This window comes from Misgurnus anguillicaudatus, chromosome 24 (assembly GCF_027580225.2).
Source record: "Misgurnus anguillicaudatus chromosome 24, ASM2758022v2, whole genome shotgun sequence".
In the NCBI taxonomy this organism is placed as follows: Eukaryota; Metazoa; Chordata; class Actinopteri; order Cypriniformes; family Cobitidae; genus Misgurnus; species Misgurnus anguillicaudatus.
In genome coordinates this window covers 10,581,657-10,606,110 of record NC_073360.2, presented here as the reverse complement: position 1 = coordinate 10,606,110, position 24,454 = coordinate 10,581,657, and the positions used below count along the sequence as shown (strand labels likewise).

The 24,454-nt window shown below is 41.1% G+C and overlaps 1 protein-coding gene and 1 long non-coding RNA gene across 2 annotated transcripts; both read left to right on the top strand.

Annotated features, from left to right (window-relative positions):
* Positions 1–3,976: 3,976 nt before the first annotated feature.
* LOC141361581 (uncharacterized) lies at positions 3,977–5,651 on the top strand. Its single transcript, XM_073863100.1, has 2 exons — positions 3,977–4,829; positions 5,399–5,651. Exons 1-2 carry the CDS (start codon positions 4,211–4,213, stop codon positions 5,608–5,610), a joined length of 831 nt encoding a protein of 276 aa, XP_073719201.1. The 5' UTR covers positions 3,977–4,210; the 3' UTR covers positions 5,611–5,651.
* An 8,220-nt stretch (positions 5,652–13,871) lies between these two features.
* Positions 13,872–15,738, top strand: LOC129437364 (uncharacterized). The gene is made up of 2 exons (XR_008642248.2): positions 13,872–14,276; positions 15,557–15,738. It is a non-coding gene; the product is annotated as an uncharacterized lncRNA (long non-coding RNA).
* Positions 15,739–24,454: the final 8,716 nt, after the last annotated feature.

Here is a 24,454-nt window from a genome sequence, read left to right as displayed (position 1 = left end):
TTGCAAGTCCGTCTTAGTATGTGCTCGCCGGTTTCTAGCGCTGCTAGATTCAAGTCTTGTCCTGTCTAGTTCCCAGTTTACCTTGTCAGTTTTATTTTTGCCCCGTTTAATCTGTGCTATCTGCTACCCGTAGATTTTGGATTCCTGTTTCTGTCATCTGCTGATCTCCGCTTTCTCGTCCGCTGCTCATAGACTGCCTTTCCTTCAGCGATCTAAGGATTTCCTCTGCAGCTCTGTCGCTGTCCTGTTGGGCGGTCCCACGCCTGGGGAGCTGTCCAGCTTCTGTCGGCTCACAGCACCTCTAACGCTCTCTCTCTCTCTGCCCGCCTCAGGATCATCTCGCTCGCCTGACGAGTTGGCGTTGTGCCCTAGCGAGCTGTGGATCTCTCCTGCTGTGGCTTGTGATCTTCTCTCTCTCACCCACCGTTCGCCTAAGTGTGGCGGTTGCCCGGACGTGTGTGGACTATCTCTGAAGCCCAGTGTGTGTGTGGTTTCCTTTTGCCGTCTGCCTCGGAGTGGCCTTTGCGCCCAGACGTGCTACTGAATACATTATATTTCATTTAATAAATATCATTTGTCATCTGCTCTGGGATCTATCTGTCTGTTTTTCATCGTAACAGAACGGACTTGCCACCTACATGGATCCCGCAGATGCTGACTCTGTCCGTTCTGCGCTCGCACAGCAGGGAGCCTGGTTGGGCCAACACACTGCGCAACTTTCTTCTACTGCTCAGGAGGTGGAGGATTTGTCCGCTCGTATTAGCGAGCTCTCCACACGTCTCGACCGGACCCGTCACTCCCTTGATTCTGAACCTCATGCTGCCAACCCTCCACCCTACGACGGCGATCCATCTTCATGTCGGGCGTTTTTGTCCCAGTGCTCGCTGGTGTTCGCTCTCCAGCCTCGCCGCTATGCGACTGAGCGCACCCGAGTCGCTTACGTTATTACCCTGCTAGTGGGAAGAGCGCGCCAGTGGGGCACCGCAGTCTGGGACGCCCAGGATCCATGCTGCCAGTCATTTGAGGAGTTTCGGGAAGAGATGATTAAACTCTTCGATCGCTCCGTTCGTGGAGATGCCGCCGCGGCTCGGCTGGCTCGTCTCGCCCAGGGAACGGGCTCGGTGACGGATTACTCTATTCTGTTTAAGACCCTGGCAGCGGCATGCAGCTGGAACGAGGCAGCTCTCCGGGCGCAGTTTATTGAGGGTCTGAGTGACAAGATTCAAGATGAGATAGCAACCCACGATCTGCCACACTCACTTGACGGTATCATCGAGCTTGCACTTAGAGTTGAGGCCCGGATGCTGTTTCGTGACCAGCGCCGTTCTCTCCGTCACCGGGCTTTTCTGAGCGAGTCCACCCAGTCCAGCCAGCCCAATGATTCGATGTCAGTGGAGAGTGAGCCCATGCAGCTGGGCAGGATGCGTCTATCGCAGAGAGAGAGGGAGCGTCGCCTTCAGAATTCACTATGCCTCTATTGTGGTAAACCTGGGCACTTTGCCAAACTCTGTCCGGTAAAAGGGGCCGCCCACCGGTGAATCAGGGGGTCCTGGTGGGCACCACGTCACAGAAAACCTCCACATCATCCTGCACCCAACTACCGGTCACCCTGTCCTTCTCTGAGGTCGATCATCCCACCATGGTTCTGCTCGACTCGGGCGCCGAGGGCAACTTTATCAGTGAGGATTTGACTCGTGCTTGTGGCATTCCTGCAGTCCCTCTCGAAGCTCCCCTGGATGTATGGTCCATCAGAGGTCAGCAGATGGCACAGATCACTCATTGCACTCCCCCTGTAAGTCTTTTTATTTCTGGCAATCATCGTGAGGAGATTGTGTTGTACATTCTGCATGCCTCTCTATCTCCCATCATTTTAGGGCATGCATGGTTGGCACAACACAATCCCCACGTTGATTGGCAACAAAATGTTATTTTAGCTTGGTCTCAGTCTTGTCATGTGTCTTGTCTAGGTTCTGCTGTTTCGGGTTCTGTTTCTTCTCTTCCTCGGGTTTCGGCGGTTGATTTGACCGGAGTCCCGGCGGAGTATGCCGATATCGGTCAGGTGTTCAGTAAAGCTCGGGCCACCTCCCTTCCCCCTCACCGACCGTACGATTGTTCTATCGAACTCCTCCCAGGCACTTCTCCGCCTAAAGGTAGACTTTATTCTTTGTCTGGTCCTGAGAGAGAGGCTATGGACCGTTATATTAATGATGCCCTTCGTGCCGGTCTCATCCGTCCCTCCACCTCTCCCGCAGGGGCGGGGTTTTTCTTTGTTAAAAAGAAGGACGGCTCCCTTCGTCCCTGTATTGATTATAGGGGTTTAAATGACATTACTGTCAAGAATAGGTACCCTCTTCCTTTAATGTCTTCTGCTTTTGAGCTTTTGCAGGGAGCACGGGTCTTCACCAAGTTGGATTTGCGCAACGCCTATCATTTGCTGCGCATAAGAGAGGGCGATGAGTGGAAGACAGCATTTAACACCCCTACTGGACACTTTGAGTACTGCGTTCTCCCTTTCGGGCTTTGTAACGCTCCGTCTGTCTTCCAGACTTTGGTTAATGATGTGCTGAGAGACATGATTAACAAATTTGTCTTTGTGTACATAGACGATATTCTCATCTTTTCTCCCTCTATGCAGGAACACACTCAGCATGTCCGCCAAGTCCTACGTCGGTTACTTGAGAACAAGTTATATGTGAAGGCGGAGAAGTGCGAGTTTCACAAGAGGTCAGTTTTGTTTCTGGGTTTTGTGATTGCCGAGGGTGAGATACGTCCCGATCCAGCCAAGGTCAGAACGGTGGCCGAGTGGCCTGTCCCCGACTCCCGTAAGGCATTACTTCGTTTCTTAGGGTTCGCCAATTTTTACCGGCGATTTATTAGAAACTTTGGTCAGATTGCTCAACCCCTTACGGCTCTCACTTCCACTAAGGAGGGGTTTGTCTGGGGTAAGGAGGCTCAGGAGGCCTTTGATAATTTAAAGTCCCGGTTTATCACTGCTCCTGTTCTTTCTATTCCAGATCCTACCTCCCAATTCATTGTTGAGGTGGATGCTTCGGATGTCGGGGTTGGTGCCGTTCTATCTCAACGATCGTCTAGGGATGGCAAGGTGCATCCTTGCGCTTTCTTCTCACACCGGCTTAACCCGGCAGAACGAAACTATGACATAGGGAATCGGGAGTTGCTGGCCGTCAGATTGGCTTTGGGTGAGTGGCGTCACTGGTTGGAGGGGACCTCGGAACCCTTTCTGGTCTGGACGGATCATAAGAATTTAGAATATATCCGTTCAGCCAGAAGGTTAACGTCTCGCCAGGCTCGTTGGGCACTTTTCTTTGACCGGTTTAACTTCGTCCTCTCGTACCGGCCTGGTTCAAAGAACACTAAACCCGATGCTCTCTCTCGCTTGTTCGATGTTTCCGATTCCGGCAGAGACGAAACCATTCTTCCGAAAGGGCGAGTGGTGGGCGCTCTGCGTTGGGGCATCGAACAGCGGGTGAGAGAGGCCGGACGAGAGGGAGAAGTGCCAGAGGGGTGCCCAGCGGGTCTGCTTTGGGTTCCTAAATCGCTCCGTTCCGAGGTCATCCGGTGGGGTCACGAATCCAAATTAGTCTGTCATCCTGGGGTTCGGAGATCGTTGGCTGCCGTCCGTCAGCGATTTTGGTGGCCCTCTATGGGTTCCGATGTCAGACAGTTTGTGTTAGCCTGTCAGGTTTGTGCCCGCAATAAGGCTTCTCATCAAGCCCCAGTAGGTCTGCTTAAGCCCTTATCTGTCCCTTCCCGTCCCTGGTCTCATATAGCCATTGATTTTGTTACCAATTTACCCAGTTCTAGAGGTAACACTGTAATTTTGACCATTGTCGATCGCTTCTCTAAAGCAGCGCATTTTGTCCCTCTGCCCAAGCTCCCCTCTGCCAAGGAAACGGCTCAGATTATGATAGAACACGTCTTTCGCTTACATGGTCTGCCCTTGGACGTGGTTTCTGACAGGGGTCCCCAATTTATCTCCCGTTTTTGGCAAGAGTTCTGTAGACAGATCGGCTCCACAGCCAGCTTGTCCTCAGGTTATCACCCACAGACCAACGGGCAATGTGAACGGGCTAACCAGGATCTTAGTCGTGCGCTCCGCTGTCTGACATCTCAATATCCGAGCTCTTGGTGCCAACAGTTACCCTGGGTAGAATATGCACATAACTCTCTTCCTGTTTCATCCCATAAGATGTCTCCGTTTGAAGCTTCCATGGGTTTTCAGCCCCCTCTTTTCCCAGATCAAGAACTCGATGCGGTGGTCCCGTCTGCGCTAGCCTTTGTTCGACGTTGCAGACGCACCTGGAGGAGGGCTAGAAGTACTTTACTCAGGACCTCCAGACGGACCAAAGCCGCGGCTGATCGTCACCGTAGACCCGCGCCCCGCTTTATTTGTGGGCAGAAGGTATGGCTTTCTTCCAAGGATCTGTCTCTCCGAGGGCCATCTCGCAAGTTGGCACCTCGCTTCCTTGGGCCATACAGTATTGAAAAGGTTATTAACCCGGTGACGGTTAAGCTCAGATTGCCTCCTGCTCTCGGTCGGGTTCATCCAGTTTTTCATGTGTCTAAACTGAAACCTGTGTTTTTTTCTCCCCTTAACCCTGTCCCTTCTGCTCCCACCCCTCCCACCCCGCAGCTTTTGGACGGTGCCCCAGTTTTTACTGTTAAATCCCTTTTAGATGTGCGTCGGCGGGGCAGGGGGTTTCAGTATTTAGTGGATTGGGAGGGTTATGGTCCGGAGGAGAGGTGTTGGGTACCGGCCCGGGACATCCTGGACCCTGACCTGATTGTGGACTTCCGTCGGCGACGAGGTGAGCCCTCCCTTGGACAGCCTGGTGGCGGTCGTGGGGGGGGTCCTGTTATGACTTTGGTTTCATTGACTGCTTTATTTTTGGTTTCTCTGTGTTGGTGTTTTGTGTTTATAGTTTCATGTGCGCGTTTCAGTCACGGGTGTAATCAGTGTTATCTGTTGCACCTGCGCCACTCACCTGCTATGCATTTCATGGCCATTCGATTCAGTATTTAATCCCTGTGTGTTTTAGTGTTCTTTGCAAGTCCGTCTTAGTATGTGCTCGCCGGTTTCTAGCGCTGCTAGATTCAAGTCTTGTCCTGTCTAGTTCCCAGTTTACCTTGTCAGTTTTATTTTTGCCCCGTTTAATCTGTGCTATCTGCTACCCGTAGATTTTGGATTCCTGTTTCTGTCATCTGCTGATCTCCGCTTTCTCGTCCGCTGCTCATAGACTGCCTTTCCTTCAGCGATCTAAGGATTTCCTCTGCAGCTCTGTCGCTGTCCTGTTGGGCGGTCCCACGCCTGGGGAGCTGTCCAGCTTCTGTCGGCTCACAGCACCTCTAACGCTCTCTCTCTCTCTGCCCGCCTCAGGATCATCTCGCTCGCCTGACGAGTTGGCGTTGTGCCCTAGCGAGCTGTGGATCTCTCCTGCTGTGGCTTGTGATCTTCTCTCTCTCACCCACCGTTCGCCTAAGTGTGGCGGTTGCCCGGACGTGTGTGGACTATCTCTGAAGCCCAGTGTGTGTGTGGTTTCCTTTTGCCGTCTGCCTCGGAGTGGCCTTTGCGCCCAGACGTGCTACTGAATACATTATATTTCATTTAATAAATATCATTTGTCATCTGCTCTGGGATCTATCTGTCTGTTTTTCATCGTAACACTAGTAACCCAGATTCTGCAAATAATTTTTATTGGTACAGTTTAATATTACAGAAATATAAATATAAATATGTCTTTTAATAACATATGCAGCATTTTATATTTATAAATGATTAAACCAAATAGTGTGTTTGTGACATTTGAAGGTGTTATCTTAAAACCGAAAGTAATTGTGTTTTCCTCACGGACGGTCTGCATTCGTAAAAAATAAGCAAATAAAATATTTCAAATCAATCTTTATGTTCCTTACCTTACTTATGAGGTAAATAGCCGTGAAATAACATTCTAAATTCTGCTGGGTTATTTTTAACCTAGCATTGGACAGAACAGATGTTGGCTTAATAAATAAACCTAGGTAATTTAGGTAAATGCGTGCAACCACATTTTTTAATTAAGCAGATTCAGTAAATCATTTTTATCAGTGTTCTTTATATTATGTTAAACGTCTCTAAAGTGAGTTTAATTTTATAGTTTTGTGTTCCCATTTTGCAGTCTTACTACAAACAACAAAGGCTTCATGACCAAGATTGTTTTAGGGAACTCACTTTGTATTTTTAATCATGTTTTTTAATGTTGTAATATTTATGACTTATCCATTCTGTTGCTATTGAAGTACTTGAAGGCTGTGGTTTTTGATTGATTTTGTCATGTACTTGCAGCCGCATCGTGTCTGGTGTGGACAGTGTGTAGGTAAGAAATGGTGTAACCATGTTCTAGTAAACAGAGAATATAAACATTGAAATGTTAAGTAGCCTACTATTGTATATATAGTTGCAGTCGCAAATAACATAGAACATAAACGGTATTGTTTAAAATTTAGGATGGTTTCTACACAGTATTTTATACTTAAGCAATATCGCTCGAGTAGGAGCGTGATATAGCTCTATATCATCACGGCTGTGATTAGGCCAGAGGAGGCAATCACAGCCGTGATGATACAAAGCTATATCACACGACTCCGAGAGCGATATTGCTTTTATTCAACAGTTCGACGGACGACGGCACACGTTTGAAAAACAAAAACTAGAAAACAACAACGGAGTAATTTTAAAAGCCTCTTTGTTTGAGAACTACTTCTTCCGACACGGATTTGAGGGCGGCCAGAATGACAGGTAAAACTTTCGGCTGCTTTGAATCTCATATTAACTCAATGGACGGATTGGCGTTTCTTTATATTAACGTTTCTTGGTCACAAAGTGTAGTTTTAAGATTAGTTCAGTCGAGAATATATATGTATTATATTTAAATCTGCAGTCGATTAGTAAAGATAGCGCCTGTTTGAACGTTTGCTTAGTGAGATTCGGTACGTATGAGAACCAAAGCATGATCGGACGTCAGCGTTCACTCGCCCCGCTGACCACCGCCCTCTCTGGGCTACATCTCTGACAGGGATTCCCTGGCTCTCATGTTGGCCTTTGTTTGTTTTTGATGGTCAAAATGAGATCAAATCAGCAGTATTTGGTGTCATGATGAAACTATTACTTGTTTTCTTATTCATATTTAGTGTCTTTTGTGTTGTTTTTGTTTTGGCGCGAGGTAAAAGTTAATAAAACTATACTAATATAATGTTACTATTGGTTTCCCATTTCATCTTAACGCAGTACGAGCACTCGGTTATTATTAGACTTTGTTCTTGTCAGTACTATATAAAACGTTTTTTATAAGTGTCAGAGAGATGTTTTTGCATGCTGCTTATAAATATATCAGTGGCGATATCCCATAACATGTTTTAATAGTCACGTCGTGATAAAGTAAATGATCAATCTCCACATTTAAAAGCTGCAGTGCTTACCTGCAGTTCCACGGTGTTTTCGCGTTCTGATAAGAGATATAGCTCCAGAAAAAAATGAGTGTTTATATTCCTCTTTCCAAGTGTTAATCGTCCACACGATGTGAAAAGACATTACTCCCATTAACTTTAACGTAACATCCAAGAGCGCTGATCTTTGACGGAATAATAACTTCCGAATGGGGATTCACAGACTGATTTATGAGCTAGTGAACTAATAAGACACACGGAGAGTGTTTAAAAACAGGGCGTCTGTGTTTTTCCATTCAGAGATGAGCCTGTTTAGGACCTTCATTCACTAGGTGGCGGAATGATACGAAAGGTGAAGCGGTTACAGTGCCGTTATCAGTAAAATATTGCATAGCTCTTAGCCAATCAGATTCGAGAACCAGAAAGAACTGTTGTATAAATTAGGTTTATATCTATGTCAAGACATGGTTATGGCTTTAAGTAGCCCAAATAAATAAAGGTACAAAACTTTCGCAGAGAAGCTGAGATTTACAATTTCCTATTGTGCAACCATTGTGGCTTAGTAATTAAAGAGTCAGGCTTGTAACCCGGAGGTTGTCGGTTCAATTCCCACAGACAGCAGAAAGAGACTGAGGTGACATTTTGCATTAGTGACACTGTGCATAAGAATGTTATTTTTCAATCATAATACAGAAAAGGACAGAAAGCTTATGAATGAGTATATTGATGTTGGTCCATTTTATCAAACAAAGCTCTCAAAAATAACTTTAGAAAACTTAGACATATAGCATATACACTCACCTAAAGGATTATTAAGAACACCATACTAATACTGTGTTTGGCCACCTTTCACCTTCAGAACTGCCTTAATTCTACGTGGCATTGATTCAACAAGGTGCTGAAAGCATTCTTTAGAAATTTTGGTCCATATTGATAGGATAGCATCTTGCAGTTGATGGAGATTCGTGAGATGCACATTCAGGGCACGAAGCCTGCACAGTGGTAACAAGGTTCCACTTTTACCTTTCGGTTGTAACGAGTGGTTATTTCAGTCAAAGTTGGTCTTCTATCAGCTTGAATCAGTCGGTTCATTCTCCTCTGACCTCTAGCATCAACAAGGCATCTTTGCCCACAGGACTGCGCATACAGGATGTTTTTCCCTTTTCACACCATTCTTTGTAAACTCTAGAAATGGTTGTGCGTGAAAATCTCAGTAACTGAGCAGATTTTGAAATACTCAGACTGGCCCGTCTGGCACCAACAACCATGCCACGCTCAAAATTGCTTAAATCACCTTTCTTTCCCATTCTGGCATTCAGTTTGGAGTTCAGGAGATTGTCTTGACCAGGACCACACCCCTAAATGCATTGAAGCAACTGCCATGTGATTGGTTGATTAGATAATTGCATTAATGAGAAATTGAACAGGTGTTCCTAATAATCCTTAGGTGAGTGTAATATGGGTTTGAAATAACATCAAATATTAAAAATATCATGCAAACACACTATTTTCTTAAACACGTTTTATAGGCGGTTTAGTAGTTTTTGGCCCATAATGGGTGAATATTGAACAAAACACCGCTGGTTTATAAATGACCCCGTGCTGGGTAAAAATGACCCAATGTTGGGTTGATGTTATGCAACCACAGAGTATAACAACCCAGCATTGGGTCAATATTAACCCAGCGCTGTGTTCTGTCCAATATTTACCAATTATGGGCCAAAAATAACCCCGACATTTTTAGTGTGTACTCTGCAATATGCTTCTCAAGTACATGTGATAGGATCTAATCAAAAATCTCCTTTTTCTGTTCTTTGCCACTTTCCCTATATATAGTGATCTAACATTTCTCTCCTGTCTGGGTGTGAGATTGTATTGCCTAGTATAAATCCACCCACTGGAAAGGATTTGTGCTGATAAGGCTTTTTGGGCAGGTCAGGTTTTAATTAGCCTATGGTTTACAGTCAGAGAAACTCATTAGAAATTCAGCTGTAGTGGAAAAAATGTAAGATAACTGCTAACAATGCTCTAAAGGTCCTGGAGGTTTGGATTTAGTTTCAGAAAAGACAATGCATCCATGCAGACAGACAAACAGTGGAGTCAGTGCTGCAGTAATCTCTGATCTTCTCATTTCTCTCTTATGATTTTATTCCTTTATTTTAAACTCAGTCATAAATTTTCTGTACACTTACAACAGTGCTGTACTAGGATATGAAGCACAGAAATGATGCGGGGGTATTGTAAAAGGTGATAAAATTATGAAATAAAAAATGAAATAGGTCATTATAGTTGCTGAAGCACAAAATAATCATAGTCGTAACTACTGTCAGTGTTTATATTGAATTTGTCTCGTGTTATTTTTTTTAATATGAGCATAGTGATGCAGTACAGAGTTTTGTGCAGTGTTATTTGTGGAATGAGTTCTCTTTATCCAATAATGGAAGATGGAAGTGGTCATAAAATACACTACAGTCGACAGCATTTCCCTTTACCAGGAAATCATCAACGTGAGGTTTTCTTGCTCAGACTTATAACCAGTGACACACCTCATTTTCATCTTGTGTTGTCTCAGATAAGTCCTATGGAGTCTGAGTGTGGATTTAAGCAGTAATAGACCTGGACATTAAATAATGTATGCTTCAGCTGAGAGTGCAAATAGTGGGTCACCAGTGATATCTGAATCGTGATATAAACCCTAAAAGCTTTATTTCCATTGACCAGGTATTATTCACTAAACCCTGACTTCAAAAATCACAATGGTAGTTGATCACTAAACTGGCTTTTCAATATTAAAGCCCTGTTTACACCGGCAACTTTATCACTCGGTGCTGTTCATCTCTTTCTGTTATGACATAAGAAGGCACTAGTAATACTAGTTGTCATAGTAACAACCGTAAACATGGATGGCATGACTCCACTGACTTTACTCCCATTGGATAGTTGCTCCTGATAGTCACTCATTATTTGTATGAAGTAAAAAATGTCTCTTCTTTAGCTGCGTCCAGAAGCTTAGTGAGCTGCAATGCATACCCAAAATGTGACCTCTGCATTTAACCCATCCCAATAAGTAGTGAACACATACACACCCAGAGCAGTGGGTAGCTATCCCCACAGCACCCAGGGAGCAATGGGGGTTAAGGTGCTTTGCTCAAGGCCACCATAGTCACACCCTGCCAGCTGTGAAAGTCAAACCGGAAACTTTTGGTTTACAAGCCAGACTCTCTAACCACAAGGCTACGACTGCATAGAATTGTGGGAAAATATGGTAAAGGTATCTCAGGAGACAGGAAGTAAACCAAACATTGGTTTCGGACGTGCCTTGATGCCTTCATGTCTTGGAGCTTTAGAGCTTCGGATGCAGCCATGTCGCTGGACACGCCCACTACCTGTCGCTCGTTTCACAGGCAAAAGCCAAAGTTTCACTGGAATGAATGAGATTATTTATTTATTTCTTCTGCTAATCTCAAAGAAAGATATTTAGAAAAACATCTTATTGCTTTTGGTCAATAAAATGCAAATCTATAGTACTCAAAATGTTTTTACACTTTTGTACATTACAGAAAAATCCACACTCCGTTGGGTTAATAAATGTCTTATGAAGCAAAAAGATAGATGTGTGTAAAATATATATATTTTGGTAACACTTAGGGTCCTATCATACACCCGGCGCAATGCGCGATGCAAGTGTCTTTTGCTAGTTTCCACCCTGCGCAATTATCATTTTCACGTTTAACGCCACGTTGTTTAAATAGCAAATGCATTTGCGCCCCCTTTTGCGCCCATGGGTGTTTTGGTCTGAAAACGAGGTGGGTTTGGGCGCATTGTTGGCGCGTAGCTTTTTTGAGGCAACTAAAATAGACTACGTCATTGACCAACAAAAACCTAGTCTAAAGTCTAAAGTTAATGGCGCAATATGTTTTTTGTTATTTAATGAGTGCATTAGTAATATGTGCCTATAAACTGGAGGACAACACGCTTTGCTTATCACACACATGGATGCGCAGCAACACAAAAACACTTTTAAATATGAAAGATTAAAGGATTGAATGTAAAAGATTATTATTGAGTCTCTTGGACATAAATGAGGACCGATAATGAGACATGTAAAGAGGTGTAAAGAGCAGCTTTACCTGTAACCTTTTAAGTAATTAAATGTATTGCTTTAAACAAATGCAAATATTGCATCTATTTTTGAATGTTTGCATTAGAATGTTTTTTAATGCTACCCCACAGATTTATTGTATATGATGACTCTGTACCTGTGGATATACTGAGATGAGAACCATTTTTAGGTAATGCAAAACACTCACGGCGCTGTCCGAGTGATGAAACGTTTCGGCTCTCCACACTTTTGTAAATTCTCCAATTTGTTACAAATAAAGTAATTTTAGAGTACAAACCTTTTCTTGCATATTTGTAAATTATTCCTTGCGATTATACTGATTATGTAGGCTATCCATACATTTACAGCAATGAGAGATTAGAGGTGAGACTCTTAAGGGCTCATTATAGTTGTGCGTAGGTCATACAGCGTAGGTTCAGTGTCGCTTTTCATTTATACTTTCTCGTTGTCGTCCGCGTCGACGTGCAAACACACGCGCAGACTGCTGGTAGGCATTAACCACACTTGTAACCACAGTAGCAGCGTGACCATCAAAGAAGAAGAAGGTTGGCAAGTTAACCCACAAACGAATAAGAAACAGCAACTTGTTGTGTATGATTTGAAAAGACCAGCAATGATGGAAGTAAATAAACAGTGACATTTGTTGCAATTTGAGTTAAATCACTCCTCAACTTACCTCATCTTTGTTTTCACCGTCGCAAACGGAAAACCTATGACGCAGTTTTTTTTACCTGACAGGAGGGGTTCTGGTGGACCAATCACAGCACTTGCGGTCCACGTAGTAACCTACGGCGTAGAGCTTATGCACGACTATAAATCGGGCTTTATTGGTTTATTGCACATTACATTCAAGTCAAACCCATTACCCATTACAAGAATATAAATAACCCTATTACACTGTGTGCTTGGCGCACAAACCATTTTTCCGTCGTTAAATTATCAAAAGTGAATAAGGTTGTAATTGTTACCAACACATTAGCTAAACTGAAGTACAATAACAATGGACAATACCTTTAGAGCATTTATTTAACTTGGTTTATGTTAAGGTCGCCATGAAACAAAAGTAGCGATTGACTTATTTTCCCCATGATGATGTATATCCAAGTGAAACGGCTTCAGAAATGAAAAAAGGTAGGGATGGACTTAAATTCATCCATCGAGAATTAATTGGATTGTTTAAAGTTGGGTCATGTTGACATTTGCTAATTGCTGCGATCTCTTTCGAGACCCCGCCCACCTTCCATACCATATGACCGGAAGTAAAAAGAGATAATTTTGAGGAGGGGAGGAGATTTGCGTTTTTGATTTAAGATTATGAGGGCACATACCTGTACATTTTTTTTAAAATAATGAAGCCCATAGATGAGTCATTTGGGAAAAAATACAACAGAAATGAACACACATAAACAATTGTATTGGCATTAACTAACATTAACAAAGATTAGTGAATGCACTAATCTTAACAAATTCAACCTTACTGTAAAGTGTTTCCCAAACCTTTTAACTGTACATATTCAAAAACAGAAATGTTCACAGCAACGTTTCAGAGCCTCCATGGAGCTAAAACATCACAAGGATGTGTTGTTCATGAGCAGCCTTTCCAAATTCATAACATCTTTATGATGCACACAGTCAATGAATGGAAATGGGTACACACATGTGCTTGTATCTTTTATTGCAATCCTAAAGAGTGATTTAAAACAATATAAACAATATTAAAGAAAGTATGTGCCCTTAACTCAACTGGGAGGGAACCAATAGGAGCTAGGTAATAAAAAGGACAAGATAGCTACTTTTAAATTACTGTTGACATGGGCAATAAAGCCATGCTGGTCTATCTGCTGATGGTGGGTTCCATAGTGTTCATATTACTGATACCACTGTACCATTAACATTAAGAGACATATCAACCAGCAAGCCACAGTGTTTCCATAATGACTCCTAGTGGATAGAAATAGCCGTATATCACTTAACACTGCACCGAAATACCAAACAAGACCCGTAGTGTTTTTCTGTGTGTTATGAAATTGCCTGCCTCAAGGGTACAGAATAGTCCTATATAACACATAGCGCTTATAAACATTAAACTAAACCTGCCTGGGCTGAATTTTAAATAAATAGCAACAAATAAAATATTTCTGTGTGTGCTCATAATGAGAATTTAATAACAGCAGTTTTATCAGAATTACACTGAAGAAATGATTGTAAAGGGACGGGACATATAAAACACCTATGCTGTCCTGCCTATAACAACTCACAGTCTTTAATACCCTACTATATAAACATTTGCCTGCTGTATTATCAGGGCCGGCCCGAGGCATAAGCGAACCAAGCGGCTGCTTAGGGCCCCGCTGGCCACCAGGGGGCCCCCACCCCAATCGTTTTTTTAAATATTTTTTTTATACAATTAAATAACTTAAACAGGTAATATAAATGGATGAATGAATGAATACGAATTTATAAATGAATAATTAAAGACAAGAAAATTTTGATTTGCAGACAACTATGTGTCTGCAGTGCTAGCGTTTTAGTCAGGCGCAACATAGACACCTGCGCCACCTGCGCGTCAGCGCGCAAGTGCACGACGTCGTCACTCACTGTAAACAATGATGAGCCATTTGACATGTCACAAAAAAAGGATATATCCCTCTGGGGCCGAAAAGAGAACAAAGAAAAGGACCGAGGATGAGAAAAAAAGAGCAAGATAAAGGTATGTTTGCATGATTATATACAGTATGTTTAATTTGTGTTAGTGGTGTGACAGATCGACGTTAATCCGTGACCGTGATCGACCCACGGTTCGGCTCGCATGCGCTTAAATAGTGAAAGTTTATCATTTGCACGTGTTTCAAAGGCTTGCAAAAGTTAACATTTCAAGTGATTTTAAACAATTTATCCCGCAAAAAGGCGCTAAAGTGAGCAGTATTCTGCATGCCCAATGCCCATGCGGTTTAAATTGTCCAGCCCAGCTCCCTTCAGAGATCAGAACACTAAAACTTGATGTTTAAACTTTAGAGAGAGTTACGCTATTTTGTGTCATACTGTAGTCCATTAACATATATTTGAGGAATAGAGCACTGAAAACAACATAACGGTTTTATGCTCCGCCGTCTGTATTTCCGTCTGTGTGAGCGCGCCGCATATAAGTGCACTTAGTAGGGCACACATGGAGAGACGAACATAAAATCTTTCTGTTCTTGACAGGGCACATACAAACAAAATGATCTCCACAGTACTCTTTTCCAATAAAAACATTTGTTTATGTCTTTGGACGGTTTATGTATAGTTTAGGCAGAAACCATGTCCGTGCTTCTCTTAAAGAGACAGTAACCTTAATTAACCTACTTAAGTCTGTGTCATTAATGTTAATCAAACCTTCCAAGACAAAGAGAAAATCACTTCTGTAGCTCTAAAGAAGAATAATTATATTTAATTCATACAATAAAGTGTTATGATTCATTTGATTTGATTTCTGTACCTAATGCTAATTTTAGCCCTTACTTAATGTGCAACTTTTTTTTTTTTATAAATGTTTGTAAGTAATTTCCTCATTTTTTATTAGTTTTTCCAACCCCTTATTCTGCTGATCCGAAAAATGATCAGATCTGTGCCTCAAAAAACATAATGTGATCCGAACCGTGAGTTTTGTGATCCATCACACCCCTAGCTAGCATTGCTGTATGTGTTGAAGTGAACGTTCCAACATCGGTAACGTTCCAGCTTCATAGGCAAAGCACATGCGCTCTCTGTCTAAGATCTTTGGTAAGAGATGGTATTGGACTTTATGAGAACATATACCAATACCATGTTGTGTAGGGAGATTTCTGTGATGAAAATAGACTTCAATCTTATTTATATGGTGGGTAGTGATGTAACAGTGCTATCCTCATATTTATTTATTTATTGCTTGTTGTGTAAGTAATGAAAAATTAGCAAATAAACTCATTCTGCTCGATCAACTATGCACTTATCCAATGCTATTTTTTTCAGGAACACTGTTGAAGTACTTTGGAGCACAACCAACTCTACCCACCCCTGATGTTTCATCAAGTGTCAGTGCCTCCACAGCTGATGATGCAGCAGATGAGGTTTTTCTTGTTGGCCAATGTTAACATTCCATAGCCTGTTAATATGACATGACACATTGAAGAATAAAGTATTTTATTTAAGTATAGTTTTTTTCATTATTTAACCTCACTGTATTCATTTATAATGTAACATTAGAGCGTGACATTTGTGTCCGCGTGGTGGGAGGGGGGCCCCCAAACACATTCTGCTTAGGGCCCCCAAGAGGCTCAGGCCGGCACTGTGTATTATCTAATATTGTAGATATTTTTGTATCACAGAGGCAACTCCATCTGCCACACCAGACCCTCCAGCTCCACCCACTCGTTCATCGTCACCCGAATTCTAATTGAACACACCTTTTTTTGGCGTCGTACATCTATTGTAAATATCACCACCTACTCTGCTGTAATGCAGTCAGGGATTATTTAAGGATAATTTCATCTGGTAAACGCATACAAACTGCCTACACAGGTGTAAATATTACACACATATATAATAAACTCCCCACTCTAAAATCCAGAGTGCCTACGGCATGTTTTTTTTTTTAAACAGGCACAGCAACACACGCCTGGGTTCGTGTGTCTCGCATGTTTATTTCAGACATGCAGTGTGAGCAGTCAAGTTGCAGTATAGTGTGAGCACACAGTTCGTGAGCTTGGGCTTTACATCGCATTCGATTTACTCATACAATGTGAGTGTGCGCTTTTAAACCATGACCTTGGCTAACACACAGTGCGTGCCTTGCTTTACCTGAATCTTCTTCCTCACGGCACATTATCAGCTGCCTTGCTTCCTGAACTGCTACTCATTCTCTCCAACAAAAACAAATTGACTGTACTGGTTAAGTTTAAAGTCACAATGAAATTAAAATTAACCTCCTAAGACCTGGATATGGACATAATTTTTTTTTTTTTTTGCACCTTAAGACTTAATTCTGTGTAACTGTAACCTGTTTTACACAAACATGGACAAGTACACTGCTTCATGTTAAAAGAAAAATATTTGGTTATTTTATTTATTGGTTCGTCTTAACCCCAAAATAGCTGGAAGAAATCTGAAAAAAAGGACAAACTAAAGCTTGGGTCTTAGGAGGTTAATAAAGCAATAAGCCCCAAGAAGCAGTGGGTTACCAGTGCATTTTATAACGGCTAAGGGGCGTTGTTAGGCACTACGCAAAGCACCCTCTTAGCTGTTATAAAATGCACTGTAACACCACTGCTTCGTGGGGCTCATTGATTTTATAAAACGGTTACTTCATATGCATAGCAAGATTTCATTAAATAAACACAAAAAAATGTTGTAATTATATTATTACAAATATAACTATTCTGCCCAAACAAAGTAGTTCCTCAGAATCAAGTGTGACTGAAACGGAGCGCAGTTCCCAACCAACACAGACGCAGCAAAGACACAATGAAAATATGATTAAAGACTGTAGTATGTATTTTCATAAATCAACATTAATCTAAAATATACATTAACATTTATATCATGCAACGGTTGAAGTGATGATCAAATAAGCTTGAAAGCATGCTTAACTCTTTCCCCGTCAGTGTTTTTTTATGTTGCCACCCAGTTTTAGTTTAATGCCTTCCAGAAAAATTATCTTCTTTAAATAAACATAAATTATATCAAATGAAAGAACAGACGCACCGCTTTAAAAAAAGTGTCATCCTACCTTCATTTGTTCTCTTATCACCTCTCAAATTTTAAGCTAAAAGCGGCTTGTGAAGAAGTTTTGTAAGAGATCAGATTCAGAGCCTCATCAAAACTTACACAGTGTTTTTAGTGTTGACTGAATGCATCAGTGTTTAAGTTGGGTAAGATCGCCATCTAGTGGATAATAGTGGAAATATGAATTTGAGGTTAAAGAACAATAAAAAGAAGCGTTTTCTCTTTATTGACGAGATGACTCAACAATATTTATTGACATTTATCTGTATATCGGCGTTTATTGTGCAATTGTAGAAAAATTTAAAATATGATTAAAGACTGTGGTGTTTATTTTCATAAATCAGTACACAGCAACAGTGGCGCAGTGATACTTATGTAATGTGGTCTGAACCGTGGGGTTACCGGGGTATTTTATCATGGCTTAGACAGCGTTTCAACCAATCAGAATGAAGGACCAGAACGGGCCGTTTTATAAAAACGTTTTTGCAATATTGTGGAATTTTTGTTTTTTTATAAATGACTTACCTGTAAGCTTCATTTTTTCTGTGCCTTCATAATCTTTAATCAAAAATGCAAATCTCTTCCTTTCCTCAAAGCGATCTCTCTCAGGTCATGAGAAATAGCTGGATGACAGGTCCCAGGAAAAAAATTAGCGAATAGCGACATGACCCAACATCCAACCAATTCTCAATGGGCAAATTTAAGTCCCGCCCCCCTCTTTTTGTCTCAATTCAGAAGCCATTTCACTTGGAAATACGTCAGGACGGATAAGACAATCACTCCTTCCCTTTTATTGTGACATTAATCTCTAATTCTCTCGTCTACTGACCTTCTTGTTGCATCTGCCATCTGTACCCTTGCACATAAACTTTTATAAACTTTGTGAACGATCTAACCCGTTATGTCTTCTTCTGTCTGTGACATATTTATTAGATTTACATACTGTAATGTCTTAAATAGCTGATGTCCAGTGAGGTACTTCAGCTGTACTGCAGAAAACATCTTAACCTTCCTGCCATCTGTTCATACAAAACACTGTATGCCCAGACAACAAGACTCAACAAAAAAATCACAGTTACTTTATTGAACACCCCACCTACCACATGGACCCAGTGGTCTCAATCACATCCACATACTGCCTCTTAGTGTAGGTACTGTGCAATATTTCATTAGGTAAAATGTTATTCATCATGGTCAAGACATTAACTGTATTAGCTCAGCACTTGCCACTTTCTGCATAATTGCACAATGTTTACATTTTTTGCACATATAATTTATACATGTAAGCACACACACGTTTACATCCATTTGTCATCCTCTACGTATTGTGTTGTATAAACATATTGTGTATATTGTATTGTATTATTGTACTGTATAGTGCAGGGGTCACCAACGTGGTGCCCGCGGGCACCAGGTAGCCCGCACAGAGTCTGTGAGGTGCCCGCCAAAGCACATTCTATTAATAGTCTCAACTGTAATATTTATTCATTACATATTTTTTTATATTAGCTTGGCTTGGTTTACGTATGTTAAAATTTTAAACAATACTAAAACATATAAACAAGTCAAATAAAATAAAATAAACAAGTAAAACAAAAAAGTTTAAGTAGACTATATCAAAAAGTAGCCCTCCAGATTGTTTTATCCATTGTGGTAGCCCTTGCTCATAAAAAGGTTGGAGACCCCTGATATAGTGTATAATGAATATTGTATGTAATAGTGTCTTCAGTGTATATGTGTGTGCATATTTGTACATGAAACATCAGTAATCTGCAAATGTCAAGAAGGCATCTGGAGACTAAAGTTTTTGGAAGTAAATATGGGCATACAACACATTTTTGGGGTACAATATTATACCATAAGGACCAATTGTGTACCTTAAGGAACAATTTTGTACGTGTTAAATTTTAGGGGTACAAAACATTAAAAACCACTGCATAACACCAGTGTTATTACACCATGTTCAGATTCTAACAGGTGAAATGCAGTCAGATATCAGCAGAAGTGGGATGAGTCAGCCAGAAGCAGGGATTAAAAATGAATATATGCCGCTGCTTAGAAAAAAGGGGCATGACAAATTAAATAAATCTTCAAAATCTGCTTGAAATTTGCAACAAATCTTAAAACCTTATGGACAGTTTTCCAGACAGGGTTTAGATAAATCCTGGACTAGGCCTTTTGTTATATTTAGGACATTTAAGAGTTTTTACAAAAAACAATACTGGTTGTGCATCTTGAGACAAATGAATGACACTGATATATGATGCATTAAAATATGTCAGTTTAAAACCTTAAACATGCATTTTAGTGTGGGACTAGTTTCTTGCTGCGTTCACACCAGCCATGGTAGAGGCGTCAAGAGCAAGTGATTTCAATGTGAAGTCAATGTAAAGACGCCTTGACATGCGTCTGGAGGTCTTGCGGCACGAATATGTATCATATGCATCATTCGCGCGAATTGAGCGTTGCCGACTGAATTTTGGTGGAAAAACGCGCGGAAGGAGCTTGCTCTAGTAGTGACATGATAACAGGAAGCGAGCCACAGATGCCCCTTCCATGACGCAGATTTCTGTGTGAAGGTCTTGATGACTAGAATTTCACATGTGGCTTTCACGCACGAATGAAGTACGTACACTCAAAATGTTCAAGTGTCCAACTACGTTCGGTAGACACGAATTTGATGCCTCAAATGCGTCTGGTGTGAACCCAGCATAAAGGGGACATATCATGAAAATCTGACTTCTTCCCATGTTTTAGTGCTATAATTGGGTCCCTCAGTCCTTCTATCAACCTAGAAAATGTGAAAAATATCAAGCCAGTAACTGGCTCCTTAATCTGCACTATTCAACCATCTGCACTGCCATTTAGTGCAGAGATCAGCTAATTTGCATTTAAAAGGACACACCCAAAAAAAGGGAACATTTTTGCTCACACCAACAAAGTGGCAATTTTAACATGTTATAATAAATGACATGTGGGGTATTTTGAGCTAAAACTTCACATACGTACTTTGGGGAAACCAAAGATTTATTTTACATCTAAAATAAGTCTTGTGAAATGTCCCCTTTAAGCCCTGTCCGGGAAACCGCCCCGTAGCGTTCAAAAGACAGCACAATGGAAAAAAGTCTTGGTTCCACCTATTGCTAGTCGATCACTGTGATGAACAATAATTCTGTATGTCAAATTCATCATATTAAAAGTTTAACTAAAAATGGTAGGTCATTTCAAGAGGCCATAAGTCTTGTGTTTCTTTATCCACTTTTTTGGGGGGAAATCAGATTTTGTAAATATCTAGGCCATATACAGTACTGCCTTTGAAAAGACTCTAAGGGCTTAGCCCAGATCTGGGATCTGCATGGTGCAGGTATGTGTTGGATGTGTCACCTACCTGCCTAAACTGAGTGAATCGGTGCACTTGAAAAGACTCCCTATTGACTGTGTGACAGTCAGTCTGTTATATGATGAATGGGCTGTTTCGGTGTCATTTAATTACTTGCATTTTCAACTTGCTAGAGCGCACAGAATTACCAACAGGAACAAAGGAGGAACAGAAATTCCTCGAACAAGGAGAGTGATAGGGATCAAATAATGATGGATTATTCCTTGTTTCCACAAAGTGCACAGATCAAAATTGGATTATTCAATCAATCATTTGTAATACAGGGCAGCTCAATTAGTGCTAAATGGAATGTAATTTTATACAATGGATAAGGTCCTTCACTTGTAGCCCATAATTAATGTTCGTGTCCTAGGATGTGACAGACAGCTAGACTGACGCTTGCCTCTTATTTCTGAGGGGCATTCCTCAGGGACGTGCTCTAGGCCCCATCAAGTTGTAGGCTGACGCATTTGTCAGCAAAGGGTGATGACCCTATTTTCAAATAACACACGGTCAAATGTAGAGCACATGTAAAGTCATTATTGACGAATGTGTGGTGTGTTGCTTGCATGCAGCACGTAAAGCTATTAGCTTTCATGTGCTGTGAAAATGACAGTATAATTCCAACACAAACTCTTATCAAAAGGCAATAATGATACCGAAATAATATGTTGTAGTCACCCTCCATTCGAATCGCACTTAGGTCAAGATTTACAACCCTTCTGTTTATCTGCAAAGAACCAAGTAGAAAACATTGATTTTAACAGAAACTCTCCCTGGTCTGTAAAATGCCCATAGCAATCTAAATGAGTCAGCGCATGTATGCCGTTGTCTGCTAAGCTGTAAATGCAACGGGCCTCAGTCATTTGTATGTCATGCTATCTAGCATTCAGTGTTGCAGTATTGGGGGTTGAGAGGGGAGGTCTTTTAGGATTGTGTACGACTCATTTTGCAACCCATCAACAAATCGGTCCGGCTGCCATTTTGAAAGATGCACAAAGTCATTAGCAGCCACGGCTCTAATGTAACCTCTGACTGAATTAAGATAACCAAAGACAGCATTGAATTTCACTGAGAGAGAGGGGTTATGGGTAAAGCTTTGATCCCATGCAGGGAGAAACTACATAGGCTGACACTGAGGGATCTAGACCCCATTGGCCATCCATTTCCATGAATGTTCTAAATGGGCTCTGAAAAAGTAACATGAGAGATACGATTATAGCCCAACACTCTGTGGCCCGTAGATCTATCTACCATTACCAGACAAATCAATCAAACCCTTCAGCTAAAAATAAGTTAACGTGATATCACTCATGTATTTTATCCTAGAGAGTGAAAAAGAGAATAATAATAGAAGTTTATTTACATGTGATAGAAGAATTAAAAATAAAGGTGGAATTAGGATAAACAAATAAATGTCTTTGGTCAAAAATATATTTTAAATATATGCTAAATACATTTTGTAGAAAGTAAAACGTATTAAATATTTTTTTGCCATACGGGTGTGCATTGGGGAGATTTAACAGGGTGTACCCTATTAGAGTATAGACTAAATAATTGTATGCACATGTACATGTTAAAGGGGTCCTTGATTATGACTTCTCATTTTTAACTTCAGTTAGTGTGTAATGCAGAGCGGATCCTCCCTATACGTAGGCTACGTCAGCTGCGTAGGGCCCCGAACCACTAGGGGCCCCCTTGCTTTTGACGACATGTGGCACTGTAACAAACAGTATGATCTCATGACACTTTAATTCAAGTTGTCGGTCTGTCTGTGCAGCTTGGCATGCAGTTGATGCGCCTATCGACGTGCATCTTGGTATATGGATATGGTTTAAAGCCATCCGTACAAAGCAGAAGAAATTAAAAGAGCCATGAATGAAGGTGAAGTAAAAAGATTAAGAACACATCAATGTTTTAAATTCTTATTTAATCTTGACTAGCCATGCAATGGATTTATAACAAACACTCAAGTCCAAATCCCCAGATTCAATATTAGTCCAGTGTGTTTTGTTAGAAATGTCAGTATGCATTAATAATCAAAATCTTTCCTACGTGTTGAAGAAATAAACACATTAATTCATGCAAGCTGTTGTGTGACTCTTGTCAGAATTTTTAAATAATGCACATTATGTCTAAAGTTTGCATATTTAGAGAATTATTGATGTATTTTGGTATGTTTGATATAACTTGTTTTAAAACAAATTGGAAAAGAGTTGTTTGTTATAGTTTTTCTGAGAGCTACTTTTATTTACTTTTATTAGTTTTATATGTTTCCCTGATGTTCTACATCTCTTAAGGAAAATATTTGGCAGTAGACCTTGATTTTTAAATACCAAAGTAGCATTAAGGGCTTTTCAGAATACACATGCCAATGTTATAATTAATAAGTATTCTGATGATGAGTGTCAAACTATAATGTCCATATGGAAAAATATTCGCTACAGTATCAAATAATAAAAGGTGTTTTTAGTTAACATTTTGTTTATAGTTACATTTAAGCAGAGACAATAAGTGTTTTTTTGTGAACGCGCTGACAGGGCCCCTTTCACGCGAGCGCCAAAAGCGGAACTAATGCCACGCAACGTTCTAAACGGTTAAATTAGAGCGCCGCACCCAATCACTGTAGCCACCTGAGCTGCTGCTCCGTGAGTCTCAATTCGTTCCCTATTGCTCCCGAGTTTGTGAATTAGTGGATCGTGTACTGTATGCTAGAGCTGCACGATTAATCATTAAAATATCGTGATCTCGATTCGACCCCCCAAACGATCTTAAATCAGCATTTCTATGATTTAGGTAGTCATATTTTCAAGGAGGAAAGACGGAGTTCTCGGGTAGTCTCGGCAGTTCTCTCTGCAACACGCAATTACTAACAGCGGCCGCGAGGACGTCTTGACGCCGCATCAGGTATTGCGCAAGCCAGATGTGCTTGTGCTCGCATTCGATCCACCACTTTAAAATAAAAAAGTTTTTGAGAATTGTGAGAGAATCGTGATTTTTATTTTAAGCAAAAGAATCGTGATTCTCATTTTATACAGAATCGTGCAGCTCTACTGTATGGAGGTTTGGGCACTGGTAAGGACCCTTTCTCACTTGACATTGGGACACTGTTCACTTATTTGTCTGTGACGTGGCTGCTTCAGTGTGTTGTGATCATTCAGCAGGGGTGCAAACTTGTCACCTTTCGGCAAAATGCGCAGTTTTTGATCCACAATAGGTCATTCTTGTGATTCATTTAGATCCGATGAGTTTCTGAAAACGAGGGGGTCAGTAAATTAAATGATCAAATCAAAAATCATGTTCAGCTATTGTTATGTTTTACAATTTATAACGTTAGTTAAGTTTAAGCAGTCTGCAGATACTTGACACTTAATTCCGCATTTTCACTGGCCACAATAGCTTTTTGGAAAAATACATTTTATATGATTAAAGTTGATGTTGGCATGCAAAAATTACTTAACTTAGAGTGATTTTACTGTCAAGGGATACAGACAAGAGAGAGATGGTAATGCAAACAACAGGTATGATTAAGAAAGCTTAAACAGGTGAATAATGAAAACGACTAAAATCCAGGTAATATGGGTGAAGACATCAAACGAGGAAGATGGGTACGTTGCCACACACACACACACACACACACACACACACACACACACACACACAAACACAAACACACACTTCTGATAGTCACTGTAATAGACGATAACACTTTTATTTTTTCCATTGAATGATTCCTTCCAGAGGCCGAAAGCAACGATGGAAGAGGA

Bases quoted from the DNA above. Each gene is read 5' to 3' on its own strand.
- LOC141361581 (XM_073863100.1), top strand. From the start codon at position 4,211: ATGTCTCCGTTTGAAGCTTCCATGGGTTTTCAGCCCCCTCTTTTCCCA. The intron at 4,830-5,398 runs GTGAGCCCTCCC...TGCCCGCCTCAG, and splicing joins GGACTTCCGTCGGCGACGAG to GATCATCTCGCTCGCCTGAC.